This window comes from Pituophis catenifer, unplaced genomic scaffold (assembly GCF_029215685.1).
Source record: "Pituophis catenifer annectens isolate HBS135680 unplaced genomic scaffold, rPitCat1.0.hap2 SCAF_5, whole genome shotgun sequence".
Taxonomy (NCBI): domain Eukaryota; kingdom Metazoa; phylum Chordata; class Lepidosauria; order Squamata; family Colubridae; genus Pituophis; species Pituophis catenifer.
Window position 1 is genome coordinate 5,237,253 of NW_027256885.1, and position 19,599 is coordinate 5,256,851.

Below are 19,599 nucleotides of genomic sequence, written 5' to 3' on the forward strand. Positions count from 1 at the left end.
CCAATCTCTATTCAACTCAGCGAAGTCCAAATGGAGTACATCAAAGTGTTCAACGAAAGTAAATAAGGGAATAGGCCAAAAAAAAAAAAATATTAAAAAGTGCAAACAAAGTTAACAATCCAGACCTTCTCTCTTGAACATCTGCTTCCTTATCTTCCCAGACAGAGTTGTCAAGGTCAGCTTTAAAGTTAAAATTGATTCAAAGTCTCTTCCCCCCCCCCTTTTTTTCTTCTGCCACTACGTGGCACTGCAGGCTAATTCAGTCAGTATAACAAAGCATTTTCAACACTCCTAAATTTTACTGTTAATTAGTTCTATTCAAACTTTAAACACACAATTGTTTAGAACTATTTCATCTCTTTGTAAAAAAAGAAAGTTCAGCTTTCTCCATTTAATTAAGCTTAGTTTTCAAAAAAGATCCCAACTTCTTTTTTTTTCTCCAGAAAAAAAAGTTTCTTTTAACTGATACTTTCGCTTTCCTCGCCGCTCAATGGCGGATGTGAGCTGAATACACACCCGCTCTCACTCCTCTCTCTCAGTCTCTTTTTAACTTTATTCACCACAAGTGGGTATGAAGGGAAACTTCTTTTCCCCAAAAATAAAGATTTTTCTCACCTCAATGTCACACGCTGTCTTCTTAAGCTTTCTTCTTCCGTTGTGGCCGCCCCAGCTTTTTAGCGACTTCTAAGGTCGCTTTCTCTGCCGCCCAGTTTGAGGAGCTTCTCCTGACTAGCCAAGGGGTTTGCAACCCCCCTGTGCTGGTCGGATCGTGCTCCTCTTGTTCGTCGTCCCCACAGGACGACTTAGGTCACTCAGGACCCCTGGACAGCAGAGATATCGGCAGATCTTCGGGGAGCTCCCAAAGAGTCTGTTGTGTCGCCGCGACGTTGACCACGCCTCCTCCTGCAACATTGGCCACGCCTCCTCCTATATACAGGAAGTAAATATTGAAACAAACATTTGGGGTGACCACAATCCAATAACAGTAACTTGGAAAGGACAGAAGAAAAAGACAAGATGGACACTGAATCAAATATTAAATGAAAAAGAATTCCAACAGATTATGGAAAAGGAACTAGGTTTCTTTTTTAAAATAAATAAAAAGGAGGATACATCACTTCAGAATGTATGGGAAACAATGAAAGCATATATCAGGGGTTTGGCAATAACATACTTGGGGAAAAAAATAAAAAGAAAAGACAATTACAGAAGAAATTGGAAGAGGAATATAAGAAATTAGAGAAAGAGTTACAAAAAGATATACAAAACAACAAAATTAAGAAACAAATGGAAATAAAAAAGCATGAAATAAATTTGAATGAGCAAGAATTTTTGGCAAATAAATTAAGAGCATCCAAACAGAATTTTTTTGAAAATGCGAATAAACCGGGAAGATGGCTAGCATATAAAATAAAAAGAGAGAAAGAGAAGAAAGCAATAAAATATTTACAAGATGAAAGAGGGAAAATACATTATAGAAATGAAGAAAAAAAGAAAATAACTCAAAATTATTATGAAAAGCTTTATTATCAAGAGAAGATACCTGAAGAGAAGATAACAAAATTTTTAGAAAAATCAGATCTACCTACAATACCTGAAAAATATAAGGGGATGTTAGAAGAAAAAATAACAATGATGGAGCTAACAGAAGCGATTAAAAAACAAAAAAATGGGAAAGCACCAGGTCCGGATGGACTTCCAGCGGAACTATATAAGACATTTCAAGAGGTGTTAAGCAATGTAATGCTGGAACTATTTAAAGAACTTTTATTGAAAGCTAAAATGACAGATTCATGGATAGAGGTCTATGTTACACTTATACCTAAAGAAGATTCAGATCTGCAATTAATAAAAAATTATAGGCCGATTTCATTATTAAATGTGGATTATAAGATTTTTGCTTCAATAATGGCGAACAGATTGAAGAAACTATTAAATGAATTTATTCATATGGACCAAAATGGATTTTTACCTAAAAGGCAAATTAGAGACAATATGAGGATAATTTTGAACACTTTGGAGTATTATGAGATACATTCAGAAAAACAAATGGCGATGATATTCCTAGATGCACAGAAAGCTTTTGACAATGTGAACTGGCACTTTATGATAAAGCAATTACAGATAATGGACTTCGGAGAAAGATTTATGAACATTATAAAAACAGTATATAATAAACAATTAGCCAAGATAATGATGGAGATGACAGAAAAAGTTAATATAACAAAAGGAACAAGACAAGGATGCCCATTATTCTCATTGCTATTTGTATTGACTTTACAAGTTCTAAATAGAAATACAAGAAGGAACGAAGAAATAAAAGGGATGAAAATCAAAAAAGAGGAATAGAAACTACAAGCTTTTGCAGATGATTTAGTATTTATTCTTGAGGAACCTCAAAAGACAGAACCAAAATTATTAGAACAAATAGAGGAATATGGCGAGGTGGCAGGTTTAAGAATAAACAAAGAAAAAACAAAAATATTGGTGAAAAACACTACAGAAAAACAAAAAAGAGAATTAAAGGAGAAATTAGACATACAAATTGTGAAAAAAATGAGATATCTAGGAATACAACTAACTTCAAGATGTGCAACGATAAAAGAGGATAATTATTACAACATAAAAAGACAAATTGAGAAAGATCTGGAAAAATGGAAAACTTTGCAACTATCACTTATGGGAAAGATTGCAATAATCAAGATGAATATACTACCGAGACTATTCTTTTTATTCCAAACAATTCCAATAAGAATTGAAAAGACCTATTTTCAACACCTTAATAAAATAATGAGGAAGTATCAGTGGTGGGTTGCTCCCGGTTCACACCGGTTCGGGAGAATAGGCAGTAAAAATTTGTCATCAATCACAGAACTGGTAGTAATGGTGGGCTGGCCACGTCCCCGAACTGGTCTCCCGGTCGCCACTCTCTTGCCCCAGCTGCCATGTTCATTGCCACCATGTTTTTCATGCACGCGTATCCCATTGCCTTGCAAGTCCAATGGGATGCGCATGCGCCAAGAACATGGTGACAACGGCAGCAGCTTTTTCCACCAGTACTTTTCAGCGGCCTGCAGAGAAAGCAGCTGGCAAAGAAGCCTTCTCGGAGGCTTCTTTGCCAGCCGCTTTCCAGCAGCGGTGGCTGGCTGGGGGGCGCTGGTCAGCTTGCTTTCCGGACTCTGGACCAGCTGCCACGGAAGGTAAGCAGGCGGGGGAGGGAGAGCTGGCGGAGGGGTGATACCAGCAGCGGGTGGACCGATGCACACGGGGAAGGAGGGAGGGAAGAACGCGGGGGATCCTAGCTGAAGAGGCAGGGAGAAAGGCCAATGGTGCTCATGAGTAAACTGCAGATTAGAGGCAGCAGCCGAGAGCCAGTTCCGAAAGGAGGCCAAGCCTTGCCATGTTGCCCCCAAGGCAGCCCTTTGGCCAAACGGGCAGGCCCAGAGTAGGTCTCCCTCCCGCTGTGTGCTGCTTTCCTCATTTAATTATGGAGGCGCCCGGGCAAGGGCAGCCCGCTGCATCTAGGCCCGGCAGCACCCCCCCACCCAGGGGTGATCCCTGTCGCACGAGCCAGCCCGTCTAGCCCAAGCCCGCCAGGCGTTCCTGGCCAGTCTGCCAGGGGCCACAAGCGAAGGAACGATCGCCCTCTGCCAGCTGGCCTGAGCTCACCCGTCCAATCACGATGTGGGAGTGCCTGGCCTCCCAACCACCGCCCCCCCCCACCCTCTGGAATGGCAGCAGCAGCTCAGGAAAAGGGCAGAAACAGCCTCATGTTGTGCTACCCGGCTGCCTCGGGAGCGAGAGGGATAAAGAGGCCATCTGGCAGCCCGAAGCATTGCTTGCTTTGCTCTCCCATCTCTGCTCTTGCAAGTTTCACTGCCCTTTCTCTTGCTGCATGGCCCTCCCAATCTTTGAGACTGCAGCTTCTCCCTAAATGAAAAAGCTGGCTGCAAGACGAGGGGAGCCAAGAAAAGGCAGCGGAGGTAGGTGAACAAAGCAAGCGAGTGAACCTTTACCTGCTGGCCTCTTTATTTCCCCTCGCTCCTGAGCGAAAAGGAGGGCGGGAAAAAAGCGGAGGGGAGGGGGCAGGGCGCCACTTGCGCACGTGCCTCCCGGGCTTTGCCTGTATATGCTACCTCTAAAGCAGAGGTCTTCAAACTTAGCTATGCTGGCTGGAGAATTCTGGGAGTTGAAGTCCACAAGTCTTAAAGCTGCCAAGTTTGAAGACCTCTGCTCTAAAGCGGTAAGTTAAAAAAACAAGGCGAGGGGAGGGAAAAAAAGGCGATCTGTCAGGGCAAGCCAAGCAGCTGTTGCTCTGGGAGGACGTGCACTGTTTGGTCGCTTTTGCTTCCCTTCCGTTAAAGCCCGCACCTTGGGGCTTCAGCCTTGCAGGCACTGCGAGGGGAATGAAAAGCTCGTGGGGTAGGGGGAAAGAAGAAGAGAGCGAGACCACAACAAGAGGGGGGGGGAAGAGGAAGGGGCATTTGTGATGTTGGCGCTCAGGGCCAAGATGCGGTCTCAAACCCGGGGAAGTGGATGGCTCTGTCCTCTATCAGGTTTGCACGCACACACACACAAACAAACACACACACACGAGAGAAAGAAGGGGGGAGAAAGAGAGCGATGAGAAAGAGAGAGACAGATGGAGAAAGAGAGAATAAGAGAGAGAGGGAGAAAGATGAGAGAGAAAGAGAGGGAGGAGAAAGAGAGTGATGAGAAAGAGAGAGAGAGAGAGAGGGAATAGAATAGAATAACAGAGTTGGAAGGGACCTTCGAGGTCTTCTAGTCCAACCCCCTGCTTAAGCAGGAAACTCTACACCACTTCAGGCAAGTGGTTATCCAACATCTTCTTAAAAACTTCCAGTGTTGGAGCATTCACAACTTCTGGAGGCAAGTTGTTCCACTGATTAATTGTTCTAACTGTCAGGAAATTTCTTCTTAGTTCTAAGATGCTTCTTGACTAGTTTCCACCCATTGCTATTGTTCTACCCTGAGGTGCTTTGGAGAATAGGTTGACTCCCTCCTCTTTGTGGCAGCCCCTGAGATATTGGAACACTGCTATCATGTCTCCCCTAGTCCTTCTTGTCATTAAACTAGACATGTAAATTAGAACACTTGCTAAGCAACTGGCCATTAAGCGAGGACCACTTGTATTTGGTTTGCCTTAAGGGTTCAGAGCTGTATGGAATCTGGTTTCCTTTGACCCTTTGGGGGATTGCAAAAGGTCTGGATGGGGAATCCTCGTAGGGGGAACTAGGATCATGACCACCTAGCCACCCCCACCCAGTCACATGACCACCAAGCAATGCCCAGTCACATGATGACCAAGCCACGCCCACCAAACAAGCCACGCCCACAGAACCTGTAGTAAAAAATTTTGGAAGCCACCCCTGGGAAGTTTATATGGCAGGGGAAAAAGGCGAGAATTAATATAAAGATGTTACAAGATGTAAGAATAAGGGGAGGATTTGGACTGCCGAACTGGGAATTATACTATCAGGCAGCAACACTGACTTGGATGAAAGAATGGATAGAATTAAGAAATACAAGATTATTAACTTTGGAAGGACATGATTTACAACTGGGATGGCATGCTTTTTTATGGTATGGTAGAAGTAAGATACATACTGTAGGAAGTTAGCACCCACCCCTCTCCTGGAAGAGTGAAATATTTTAGGAAATATGAAAAAGGCAGAATATTATATTTCCCTGGATAAGAAATGGAGAAGCATATTTTACAGACAAAGCAGCTCCCACCTTCCTGCCCCCCACCCTTTGTCAATGGGCCATTAAGGCCTAGGCCAGTCTATTCTACATAACAAAGATCTGCCTCCTTCAGGCAGAGCCATAGTAGGAATTGCCAAAGATAGGATTAGCTCTCTACACAATAGCAGCAGAAACTCACCACATGTGACCTGGGAAGCACATGTGACCATCAGCCAGCAAGACCCCCACCCCCTGGGAGTCTGACAACCAATCAGAGTACTCTTTCTGGGCCCCAGGAAGTTCAAAGCCAGAGAGAGCATAAAACCTGAAAAACTCGCTGTATCTGCCCTTTTCTGTTCAGGAACTCAAGCCATGTGATCCTGTCCACCATTAAACCATCTTTCCAAGCAGTCTCCATGTTTCCAGTGTCTGTTTCCCCACTTGGAGCAGAACCTAGAAGGAGATTTCTTCCAACAATACGTATTTTCATAGACATTATGTAAGAAACGCATTGTTATTAGTATGGGAGAAGATCAGAGATAAATATTATGTGAAAATTCCAATATGGCTATCAATAATGGAAGCACTAATACACCCAAATATGGTTAATTTTAAAAATATTTTTAGATATAAAGATTTACTTACAGACCAGGGGGAATTGAAAGGGAAACAAGAATTGATAGAACAAGGGATTGTGATGGATTGGTATATGTATATGCAAATACAAGCAAGATATGAAAAAGATGCAAAATTATATGGTTTCTATTTAGAAATGACAGATCTGGATAGGATACTCATGGGAACAGAGGATAAAATAATTTTAAAAATTTATAACTTTTTGCTTAGTATTGTATTAGAAGAAGAGCAAATAAAAGAAACAATGATAGCATGGGCAAAAAATTGTGGATACTCAATTGAGCTTGATAGATGGCAACAGTTATGGGAAAGGAACTATAAACTAACAATGTCGACGGCATTGCGCTTTAAGGTGTTGGTTCTCATCTTTAAAGCGCTCCATGGCTTAGGGCCAGGGTATTTACGAGACCGCCTGCTGCTACCGATAACCTCCCACCGGCCAATACGCTCTCACAGAGAGGGCCTCCTCGGGGTGCCGTCGGTCAGGCAATGTCGGCTGGCGGCCCCCAGGGGGCGAGCCTTCTCTGTGGGGGCACCCGCCCTGTGGAATGAGCTGCCTCCTGGAATACGATTGATCCCGGACCTCCGGACCTTCCGTAAAGCCCCGAAGACGTTTTTATTTCATCAAGCCGGCCTAGCCTAAATGGTTTTTAATTGGGATTTTAAATTTTATGGATTTGGGGTTTTAAATTGGGTAGCCAGTGATTTAATTCTTTTTAATTGTCTTAACTTTTGCATTTTGTATGTTTTTTTAATTTTTGGCTGTTCACCGCCCTGAGTCCCTTTTGGGAGAAGGGCGGTATACAAATTAAATTAATAATAATAATAATAATAATAATAATAATAATAATAATAAAATGTTTTACAGATGGAATATGCCTCCTGAAAAATTGGCAAAAATGTTTAAAGATAAATCAGCAAAATGTTGGAAATGCCACCAAATACCAGGATCTTATTATCATATGTGGTGGACTTGCCCAGAAGCTAAAGATTATTGGAGCAGAATTAAGACATGGATAGAAGAAATGACTCAACAACATATTGATTTAAAACCTGAGTTGTTCCTACTGGGTATCCTACCAGAGAAAATTGGTAAAGAAAATGTATATTTGATTATACATATAACTGCAGCAAGAATAGTATTTGCACAAAGATGGAAAGCAGAGAAAATCCCTTTAGAAGGGGAAGTAATTAGAAAAATTTTGGACTGCACAGAAATGAATAGATTAACCTTAATGATTAAAGAGAAAGAGGATATGGAATATTTTAAGATATGGGGGAAATTTTATGATTGGATAGAAAAGAGATATAAAGAATTTGATAAGCAAACAGGAGAAAGTTACATTAAATATATGTACTTTGGGGGAAATAGAGAAATGGGATTTATTAAGGAAGAAATAAGAAGAGGAGGAGTAACAAAAAGAAGTCACGGAACACGGAAAGACTGATGTATTTTATGTTTGTTTAAAAAAAAAACTTATTAAAAAAAAAGATACGAATAAAAGAAAACATTAGGACAGGGATGGTAGGCATGCTGGTGCGCTTATGCACGCCCCTTACAGACCTCTTAGGAATGGGGTGAGGTCTACAGTAGACAGTCTAAGGCAGTGGTCCCCAACCCCCGGTCCGCGGACCAGTGCCGGGCCGTGGAGTACCTGGCACCGGGCCGCGCAGCGGCCGGGGGACATGAACGCTGCAGTGCAAAGGCTCCTGGGCCGTGCGCAAAAGCTCCTGGGCCGTGCGCAAAAGCTCCTGGGCCGTGCGCAAAGGCTCCAGGGAAGAGAGCCCCGCGCAGGTACGCACGTGTGGCCCAAAGCCCCCACCCCTGCGCGCGCTCAGCGGGCCACGGTAAAATTATCAAAGGCTGATTGGTCCGCGGCGATAAAAAGGTTGGGGACCACTGGTCTAAGGTTAAAGTTTTGGGGATTTGGGGAAGAAACCACAGAGTCAGGTAGTGCATTCCAGGCGTTGACCACTCTGTTACTGAAGTCGCATTTTCTGCAGTCTAGTTTGGATCGGTTTACCATGAGTTTGCATCTATTGTGTGCTCTTGTATTGTTTTGGTTGAAGCTGAAGTATTCATTGGCTGGTAGGACATTGTAGCAGATGATTTTATGTATTATTTTTAGGACCTCTTTCCAGAGCACGATACCATAGTCTTTTGAGACTGAAGGTTGCCAATGACAAGTTCCTCTTCACTTTCTGCCATTAGAGTGGTTTCGGCTGCGTATCTGAGGTTGATATTTCTCCCAGCAATCTTTTAATTCCGGTTTGTGATTCATCCAGCCCAGCATTTCACATGATATTCAGCCTTGTCTACCATATTTTGAATCATTTCTTAACATTTTCTCTCGACTCCAATCCTACCAAAGAGGGGGTTTGACTTTTGTAACACTCTCTTCCCCAATGAGAAACAGAAACAGTAGCAGGGCGGGATTTCAGGGACATCGATTCAGAATCAATGCCTCCCTCAACATCCACTGCCAAAGCATACAGCCAAGTATGGATACAGGAGGGAAAAAAACCGCGCCAGTAGGAAATGATAAGGAAACCAACCAGTTCAGACGCGAATCAATTAAAAAACGAAAGGTGGTGGGGTACAACAGTCATCGAACGGGTGGAGGGAAACAAATAACCATTGAGGGAAGGAGTTGTGCTTAATTTATGGCGAAGATGCTGCGGGAGGCAGGAATAGCCAATCACACCGCAAGATGAAACGGGGCCTTGAAGGCCTACGTTTTTAACTGGTTTTCAAGCCTGACGGTCTAAGCTCGTAAAAAGGGGGAAAGGAGGTTGGTTCGTTCTGCACTTACCTTTCTGCGCGGCATCCTTGATGGAGGAGGCGGCGGCAGCAGCAGCAGCAGCAAGAACAGTGAATGTGGCTGTGTCCCGGCTACGGATGAATCCGTGGTGACTGGCGTGAGACAGGTTCTCCAGCGCTAATCGCGCCGCTTTATTTTCCCTTTGCGGTAAGATGTTACCCTTCAGTCGTCTCCCTTCACGACGGGGGGGGGGGGGGGTTGCGTATCACGTGACACAGACAACTCTCACCCTCACGCCAACGACACTCTTCTGCCTTGGAATCGGGTGGAGCTCCTAGCGAATCTAGCCGGTGAAGTGTAATGGCCATTTTCACTGTGGGCTACAGCTCTATGTATGAATAGGGAAAGCGGCCATATTTTTGTTGGGCAAGTAGTCATCTGTAATAGGAATCGCTGGTGCAGCGAGACTACAGCCGTAACGTGATTCTCATTGACGTCTTGATTCACCATCTTTGTTTTGGGACTCAGATGGCTTTTGTGATCAAAAACTATCTGGGAGAGAAAGACGGTTGTAGTGTCCCAGTTTGTACCGAAAGGGTACATTATTATCTTCTAATAGGAAAAACAGTTCTGTTAGGGAAGAATTGAATTATTTATGAACCAAAGCTACGTGTTGACAATAGATCAGATAAGTGAAGAACAATTTATTTCTGATTAGAAAAATGGTCTTGACCAACTGAAAAAAAAGCCTTCGAGTTATGACCACAATTGAGACCAGAATTTCAGTTGCTGTTTCTTTTATTTCTTTTATATAGGCCCAATAATCAGGATGCAAGTCATGAGAACATAAACAGTATTTATTTCTTTGTTTCTATTGCAGGAGATCATCAGGCAAGGCAAGGCAAGGCAACTATTCAGGACATTAGAATATATACACAGTAGGAGGAGTCAAATGGTAAGGAGGAGTCAGTGGGTGGGACAATTGATGTATAGATGATTAACCCTTACATGACTTTAAATATAGACATATAGTTAGGTATTTTCAACATGCAACAAATCCCCCTCTAAAATACCTAACGGTTATCAATATTACAATTTATATACATATATTCAATTTCGAAGTTAGATAAGCATGTTGTTTAATTGGTAAAGGTTTTGTCAAAATGTCTGCAATTTGTTCACTCGTATCGCAATGAATAGCCTTAATGAATCCCATATTAGATAGCTGTCTGACATGTTTATATTTTATATCTATATGGCGCGACCTTTGACCTATTGCTTCAGAAGTTGAAATTTCTATGGCTGCTTTATTGTCCTCATGGATGGTTATGGGATAATAGGGTACAGACCAGATGTTAGATAGTAGGTTGTTAAACCACGTTAAATTATTGGTCGCTTTCGATAGACAGATATATTCAGCTTCAGCTGTAGAGGTTGCAATTAAATTTTGTTTGCCGGTGTACCAATAAACGGGACAATTGTTTATAAGGAAGACATAACCAGATGTGCTTTTTCTACTTTTTGAATCTCCGGCCCAATCCGCATCAGCATAGCAAGACAGAATAGGTTTTTCTGAATGTACAGGTTCTAAGTATAAACAAACATCAGTGGTGAATTTTAGATATCTAAGAACTCTTTTTACCCCTTCCCAATGATATGTATTAGGGTTACTTACATGTCTGGACAGGAGGTTAACAGAGAGAGTGATATCAGGTCTAGTCCAATTAGAAATATATAGTAACGACCCAATGACTGATCTGTACAAGGTATTGTCTTTAAATGAATCACCTTCATTGTTCATATTCTTTATAAAATCAGTTTGCATGGGAGACTCACATGGTTTTGAGTCAATCATATTGCATTTTTGTAAGAGCTCTATTATTTTTTCTTTTTGAGATAATTTGAATCCTCCTTTGGTCTTGTCAATTTGAACACCCAAATATTTATTTACCTTCCCCAAGGTTTTCAATGTAAAATGTTTGCCCAATTTTTCAGCGAATTCATCACACTCATGTTTTTGTTGTCCAAAGTATAGAATGTTGTCAACATATATGAGTACATATTCAATGGAATTTTCTCCTTTTTTGATAAAAAAAAACATAAGTCAGCGGATGTGGCTGAGAAGCCCATTTCTTTAAGTATCTTTGCCAAACACTCATACCATCTTTTCCCAGATTGCTTTAATCCGTATAAGCTTTTGTTTAATAACCAAGTTTCTCCCTTTTGTGTATTATTTCCCGGGGGTGCCTTCACATATATTTCTTTGTCAAGGTCAGCATGTAAATAAGCAGTTTGTACATCAAACTGGTACACATCTAAATTTAAAATGGATGCTATTGTTAGTGTGCTTTTAACACTCTCTGACCTTACGGTGGGAGAGTACGTATCCACATAGTCATCTGGGAACCGTTGTGCAAAACCTTGGGCCACAAGTCTAGCTTTGTATAAGAGTTCATTATTTTCTAGTTCCTTAATTTCAAATATACATTTTGTCCCTATGGGAGTTTTACCTGCAGGTGGTTTTGCGTGTGTGTATACATTTAACTCCTTTAAGCTATCCATTTCCTTTTTCATTGCTTGTTCCCACTTGACCTTCTCCTCTTGTGGTAATTTTAGTATTTCTTCATATGTACTGGGTGTTTTATTGTATGCATTGATAGACAGTATGTAATCCTCCAATCTTTTTGGTACTTTGTTTCTGTTGGTTCTAATGGGTCTATTTGGGGGTGCCTCAGCATCATGCATATACCTTGCTTCCTTTTTTGTTAATGCATCTACTTGTAGGTTGGGATGATTTTTATTCCATTCTCTATTTGAAGCCTCTTGGTGTCTGTGTATGTTAATTTGTCGTGTTTTGGGTTCGGCTTTATATGGTATGTGTTTATTAAGACTATTGAGTTTTCAACTTTAGGGTACAACTCATTTAAATGTATTTTAGACCAATTTGCGTGCTCGTGGAATACAGCCGTTCTAGATATTATGAATTTATTGTTTTTGTCTATAAATCAATATCCTTTGGTCCCTGATTCGTATCCCATGAATTTTAATCTTTTTGATACCTTTTTCCCTTTGTGTTTTAATTGTTTTGGAACATATACATCAGCAGTGACACCAAATATATGTAGATGGCCAATTTTTGGTTTTCTGCCATACATAACTTCGTAAGGTGTTTTCTCAATTACACTAGACCATAGCCTATTTATGGTATAATTTGAATACGTAAGTGCTTCGGCCCAGAAATTTTTTCCTAGTCCAGCATCATCTAACACACATCTAACCATGGTTTGTAACAAACCATTTTTGCGTTCTACGACTCCATTCTGGAATGCAGAAAAAGGAGAAGTTTTGAAGTGAAGTATTCCTTGCATTCTTAGCCAATTAGAGAATTCCTTTGACAAGAATTCTGATCCCCTATCAGTCATTATTTGCTTAATTTTTATATTATGTTGGGTCTCTACTCTTTTGTGAAATTCTTTGAACTTTTTAAACACTTCGTTTTTATGATTGAGCGTATATACGAAACCATATCTACTGAAATCATCAACTATGGTGAGGAAGTATCTTTTTCTATATTTAATTGATGGTGTCATGGGACCAACTAGGTCCATATGTACCAATTGGAAGTTTGAGTGTGTGGTGCGTGTGGCTTTTCTTGGTCTAGGTTTGTTTTTGAGTTTTGAAGATTTGCACACGGAACATTCTAAATAATTTTTGCAATTCTTTACTTTTACATCATCAGAACATTCTAACATTTTTTGAATAACAGGGAAACTGGCATGTCCCAACTTTCTATGGAGTAAATGTGTGCACTCATCATGCATTGGCTTACCATTGGATATTTTTTCAGTAGAAACATCATCATTAATGTGGTTATGTTTCATGTCAGATTCAATACCTTCATGATTATCTGTCTTACATTTTTTATTTCCTGACATTATGTTTGTGTGTGTTCCTTCATCATCTTTTGGTTGAAAGTATGTCAATCCTTCTTTGGTAATAATATTTCCTATGTCCCTTTTGTTTTTAGTCATATACACCTTTCCATTTTTGAATGTAATTTCTATCTCCTTTTCTTTGCTTAATTTAAGAGTAGCTAATATGTTATGTGGGATTTCGGGAATAAACAATACTCCCTCTATTTTTCCTATGCCCTTGATGTGTGTGTTGCCTATTCCTTTCACTAGGACTTTATCTTGATTAGCCACATTAACATAGTAACTCTTTTCTGTGAAATCATTAAGAAGTTCCTTATTGTTGGTGGTATGATTAGTGGCTCCAGAGTCAATAAGCCACGTGTTACTTGATTCTGTTGGTGTGGATTTGTTATCTCCTAGTCCATATAATGACCCATGTCTATCTTCCTTATAATTTGCCTCTGTAACTTTTTCTATCTTTAGTGATGGATGAATCTCTATGTTTGTATCTATAATCAGGTGAATGTCTGTCTGTGAAGTTAACTCTTCTATCTGACCTCTCTCTGCGATATGATTGGTCCCTATTTCTTTCATACCTTGGGCAGTCTCTCATATAATGATTTCTTGAACCGCATGTGTGACATTCAGGTGTATATCTACCTCTGCCTTGGAACTCTACCTTCTTTGTAGTTCTACTTTCTCTGTGGCTCATGGAACGTTCCTTTCTCAGATTATCTTCTGATATAAGTTTGGTAGTAAGTGTTTCTAGTGATAGGTTCTCTAAACTGAGACTGTCTAGCAGGGTGATATAGTTATCCCAGCTAGAATCTAATGAGTTGATTATAATACTCTTTAAACTTCCCTCTGAAATATTTTCTCCTCTTTGAATGAGATCAGCTCTGGTGGCAATTAAATTCAAAATATGTTCACTCATGGGCATTCCACTCTTTAGCTTGGCAGAGTGGAATTCCCTAGAAATCCTAGTTGTTGTGGCAACACTCTTACTATGAAACATGTTAAACAATTTTTGAAATATTTCAGAAACAGTTAAGTTGTGTTCAATGCTAGGGTAAATGCTAGGTGATATAGTGGCAATGAGAATATAATTAGCTTTATGGTGTAAACAGTCCAGTTCATAAGTCCAGGGTTTGCTGGGTGGATCATTAATAAAAAAATAACATGTTTTCTCTTAAGTATATAACTTGGAGCTGTTGACTCCAATCCAATAAATTTGATCCATCTGACTTTAATTTTACATAGTCTGCTGGTAAAGCCCCTGGGTTGTGTGAAGAATTACTTACAGTCTGTCGCTGTCCATGGTTTAGGTCTTTAGTGAACTCACAATATGGCGTTGGAATGCTAGAGGCGTATCTGTACTGACTTGAGTCTATGTTTTCTGTATTTTTTCTTACAGGGGCATTCTGAGCATGCTCAGATCGCATTTTTCTCCAGCAGTCGCTGACGAAGGATCCTGTGCTCGTGGCTCTCGGGAGAAGGCCCCAATCTTCAGGACCATCGAGTAGTTGATGGTCGCCTGGGAGGCTGTTTGAGTCGCTGGGGCATTCCTGCTGCTCTGCTGGTCATCGGAGTCATCTCGGAGGGTCCGGTGGCTCTGTTCCTCTGCTTGGCTGCAGAACTGGGCCTGGTCTGGATCATCGCTGTCGGAGTACATTGACTGCTCAGCGTGAGGTCTTCTGATCGGTGAGTATGATCTTTTATTTCTGGGTTCTTGCGTGATTCTTGAGTGTGCCTGGCAGCTGGATTCGATGGGTGGCGGCTTGTAAATTTTTTTGCGTGTGGTGGCTTCATCTTTTATGCAGTTTAATTCAGTTTGTTGTTTGTTATAGGTAGGTTTAGTGGATTTTTTCTGTTTGTCTGGCTGTGGGTCCGGTAATTTTAATTTCTTTCCAAATGCCTTGGTTAACACTTGCATGGCATTATTTATTTCTAGTGTGGAAGGCTGGTCAGATAAATCATCTTTTAATGGTTTATCATTTGTTTTTCTTGTTTGGTGGGCGTTTTTTTTTGTAGGCTCTGTTTCCCGCCTTGGGATTCGAATCTTGAAATCCCATTGGCTGCTGGTCGGCCACCTTTAATGAATTAGTCATGCAAGATGGCCGCCATGAAAAAGGCGCGAATTTTTCGCCGGCTTCATCATCAGTTATAGAGTCAGTATTTGGTTTTCCTACCTCGCTTTCTTCATCTTGGCTGGATTCCTCTTCCTCCTCATCTGTCGCTGCTCCATGATTTTCTATGAGATTGTGGAGTTTCGCTAACAGATTTGGATAGTTCGGGATTTCTTCTATCAGTTTAATTATTTTCTTTTTCATGTCTTCTTCCCTTTTGATGACTGATGGGGTATCTTCATTTATGATTTGTTGTTCTTTGGTATCTGGCAGTATTTCATTACTGGAAAGTTTCTCTTCTTTCTCTGTCTTTTCTTTCAGTGTGTTTTCTGTAGGAGTTAGTTGAGCTGCCATTCTTTTTTTGATTGATCTGGTAACAGGTCTTCTTTTTCCTAAATCTAGCTTTGGAGTTTCTTGCATCTTTTGGATTGGTTGGGCCTTTAAACCATCCTCTGCTACCAACTTGTTTCTTTTATTTCTTTTATATAGGCCCAATAATCAGGATGCAAGTCATGAGAACATAAACAGTATTTATTTCTTTGTTTCTATTGCAGGAGATCATCAGGCAAGGCAAGGCAACTATTCAGGACATTAGAATATATACACAGTAGGAGGAGTCAAATGGTAAGGAGGAGTCAGTGGGTGGGACAATTGATGTATAGATGATTAACCCTTACATGACTTTAAATATAGACATATAGTTAGGTATTTTCAACATGCAACAGTTGCTAAGCTTAAGTGAGTCATGCCCAATTTTGTGACCTTTTTGCCATGGTTGTGTAGGAGGTTAGCACCCACCCCTTTCCTGGAAGAGTGAAATATTTCGGGAAATATTAAAAAGGCAGAATATTATGTTTCCCTGTATGAGAAATGGAGAAGCATGTTTTTAAAGACAGAGCAGCTCCCACCTTCCTGCCCCCACCCTTTTGTTAATGGGCCAGAGGCAGAAACTCAATCTTTGTCAATGGGACCCATCTAGACAGAAACTCACCACATGGCACATGGGAAGATTACATCAGCCAGCAAGGCTAGCTAAAACCCCCACCCCCTGGGAGTCTGACAACCAATCAGGATACTCTTTCGGGGCCCCAGGAAATTCAAAGCCAGAGAGAGTATAAAAACCCGGGGACGCTGTATCTCGCCCCTTTTTCTGTTCAGGAACTCAAGCCATGTGATCCTGTCCTCCATTAAACCATCTTTCCAAGCAGTCTCCATGTTTCCAGTGTCTTTTTCCCCACTTGGAGCAGAACCCAGAAGGATATTTCTTCCTACAGTTGTTAAGCAAATCACTGCAGTTAAGTGAATTGTGGTCATTAAGCAAATCAGGCTTCCCCTTGTGGGAAGAAATATCCATCTGGGTCCGTTCCAAGCTGGGAGAAAGACACTGGAAACATGGAGGCTGAATGGAAAGATAGTTTATTGATGAAGCAGAACCACATGTGATTCTGGACAGCTGACAAAATGGAGTTGAGAGTGGGTGGGGTTTTATACCTTATTTGGGCTTTGTATTTGAGCTTCCTGTTCCTGTGCAAGAACATGTCCTTTTGTTGCAGAAAAACAACGGAGATGAATTTCGAGATCAGAAATAGACATGCATTCTGTTTTACATTCTGAACAAAAGTCCTTCTTTAAGACACGTATCTTTATAGAACAAAAAACAGGAAGTATCTGAGATCTGCCTCTTTAGCTAGCCCCCCTCCCCTATTGCTTTAGGCAGGAAGCTCCATGTGGTTTAGTTCTGCATTTTAACATAGTACCACCAGGAAGTTAGCTAATACTTGTAGTTTGACTTTTTGAACCCAGCAACTGTCTCTTTGCCTGCGATTTGACTACTTGAACTCTGCAACTTTCTCAAGTCAAAAGGGCCCTTCAGAGATCATGCAGGCTGACCCCGTATTATTTCACTCTTATATCCAATTTCATTTTACGTTCTGCCTTATCCCCCCTTTAAGACTCTATTTTACTTGTTTACAATTGAGTCTTACCTATTACAGAGCTTAATTCAACAATGTAAGCATATAACATTTGACATAACATAATCAATTCAGGATAAGATACATAGTAATGCAAAGGAAAGACAAGTAATACATATGATTTTCAAATCTTATTCTCTGAAGCACTTTCTCTAATTACCCAGTTGAGAGTTGTACATATGTTCCTGCATCAGAAACTTCATTTTCATCAAAGAGATCAGGGTCAAGTCTATAAGGCTTTCCATCAAAATCAACTCATTTTTTCAACTCATCTCTTTCACTGCTCTCATAGTTAGTTGTCTGAACAAGGAATAAAAGCCAGGCCTGTCACAACAGGAATAACATCTGTGATATAGTGATGGATCTAACCCAATAACTCACGAGACAGAGTAATGTCTTCAAGAAATTCTTTTATTGCAGGCCTGGATTGTTCCTAGGCCCATTCCTCTGATAGCAACTGACCTCTTGTCCTTCTCTTGCAGGTACACATCTGGAACTGCTGGATGGCCTCGTGGTGAGACGTCTTATACCCAGAGGGAGGAGTCAGAGGTAAGGTGGAATGATGAGATGTGTGGTTGTGTTAACCCTTGCAGGACTGTGAGGGGATGTGACATGAATGGGTTAGACATTTAACCTGACAAAACCCCCTCTAAATGTCTAACTGATGGCTGGTACATGATATTTACATACACACGTTACATGCACAAGATTACATGATTTACATATAGACACATATTTTTGACGTGAGGTACACGTGTTGTTTGTGAGGTAAAGGTTTGGTAAGTATATCAGCAGTTTGCTCCTCAGTGTCACAGTGTATGGCCTTAATAAAACCAATCTCCGAGAATTGTCTAACATGTTTACATTTAATGTTGATGTGTCTTGATCTCTGTCCCACGGCATCGGCCTTTGATATTTCTATGGCTGCTTTATTATCTTCATGGATAATTATTGGGTATGATGGTTCAGTCCAAATATCACTGAGTAAGTCATCAAACCATATTAGGTTATTTGCGGCTTTAGATAAACAGACGAATTCTGCCTCGGTGGTAGAAGTGGCTACTAGTTTTTGTTTCCCCGAGTACCAATGTATGGGGCTATTGTTGAGGAAAAGTACGTACCCAGAAGTGCTTTTCCTACTTTTGATATCTCCCGCCCAGTCAGCGTCTGCATAACAGGTTAACTTTGGTTTCATGGACAGGTCTGGTTCAAGGCATAATTGGGCATCAATACTGTATTTTAGGTACCTGAGTAACCTTTTGATGGCATCCCAGTGTAGAGTTGTTGGCTTACTCACGTGTCTAGATAGTAGGTTGACAGCTAAAGCGATGTCTGGCCTTGTCCAATTAGCTATGTACAGTAGTGACCCTATGGTAGACCTGTACAGCTTATTGTCGATGAATGTTGCAGCTTCGTTATACGTATTTTTTAGAAAATCTGGTTGCATAGGGGTCTCGCTGGGTTTTGCCTCAGACATATTACATTTTTATAATAGTTCTATGATTTTTTCTTTTTGCGAGAGTCGGAAACCTTTGTCGGTTTTGGTGACTTGGACCCCTAAGTATTTGTCTATTTTCCCTAGTGATTTTAATGAGAAATGACTCCCTAATTCAGCGGCAAACCTGTCACATTTGGTTTTTTGTTTCCCTATGTATAATATATCGTCCACATAGACAAGGATGCCTTCAAATGATTCCTTTTCTCGCTTTATGAAGAAACATTTATCCGCTGAAGTGGCAGTGAAGCCCATAGAGTTGAGGGCTTTGGCTAGACAATCGTACCACCTTTTACCTGACTGTTTAAGTCCATATAAACTTTTATTCAGAAGCCACGTGTTGTTTTTTCCTTCGTTGTATCCTGGTGGGGCCTTGACGTAAATTTCCTTATCCAATTCCGCATGAAGATATGCAGTTTGCACATCGAATTGAAATACTTCTAGTCCCAGGATGGTGGCTACTACTAGGGCACTCTTGACACTCTCAGCCCTGACCGTGGGCGAGTAGGTGTCAGTGTAGTCCTCTGGGTACTTCTGGGTGAAGCCTTGTGTGACTAGCCTCGCTTTGTACAATACTTCATTGTTTTCTAGTGTTTTGACCTTGAACACCCACTTGGTCCCTATTGGTTTTTTGCTCTCTGGTGCTTGAGCTGGTGAGTATACTCAAAGGTCCCTAAGGCTCTCCATTTCCCTTTCCATGGCTTGTTTCCACTTTTCTCTCTCTTCCTGGGGAAGGTCGAGTATCTCTTCATAGGAACTGGGTGTGATATTGCCTGTGTGTATAGACATGACGTAATCCTCAAGTCTCTTTGGTATTTTGTTTCTATTCGCCCTGACTGGTCTGTCAGGAGGTGTGTTTGTTTCATGCAGGTGCTCGGCTTCTTTGTTAGTGAGGCTATCTAAGTTCAGAGTGGGGTGCCCTTCTGTCAAGTATTTGCAAGCCATTGGCACATATATCATACAGACACTAGTGGAGGCAGAAAGTTA

General features: G+C 41.1%; 1 protein-coding gene across 1 annotated transcript in view; it reads right to left on the reverse strand.

Annotated features, from left to right (window-relative positions):
* The window catches only part of KAT7 (lysine acetyltransferase 7), a 156,757-nt gene extending 147,519 nt beyond the window's left edge, over window positions 1-9,238 (reverse strand). Inside the window, exon 1 of the mRNA XM_070944367.1 lies at window positions 9,156-9,238. Coding sequence (XP_070800468.1) covers window positions 9,156-9,170 — 15 coding nt within the window. The 5' untranslated portion in view covers window positions 9,171-9,238. The remainder of the gene's footprint in view (window positions 1-9,155) is intronic.
* Window positions 9,239-19,599: the final 10,361 nt, after the last annotated feature.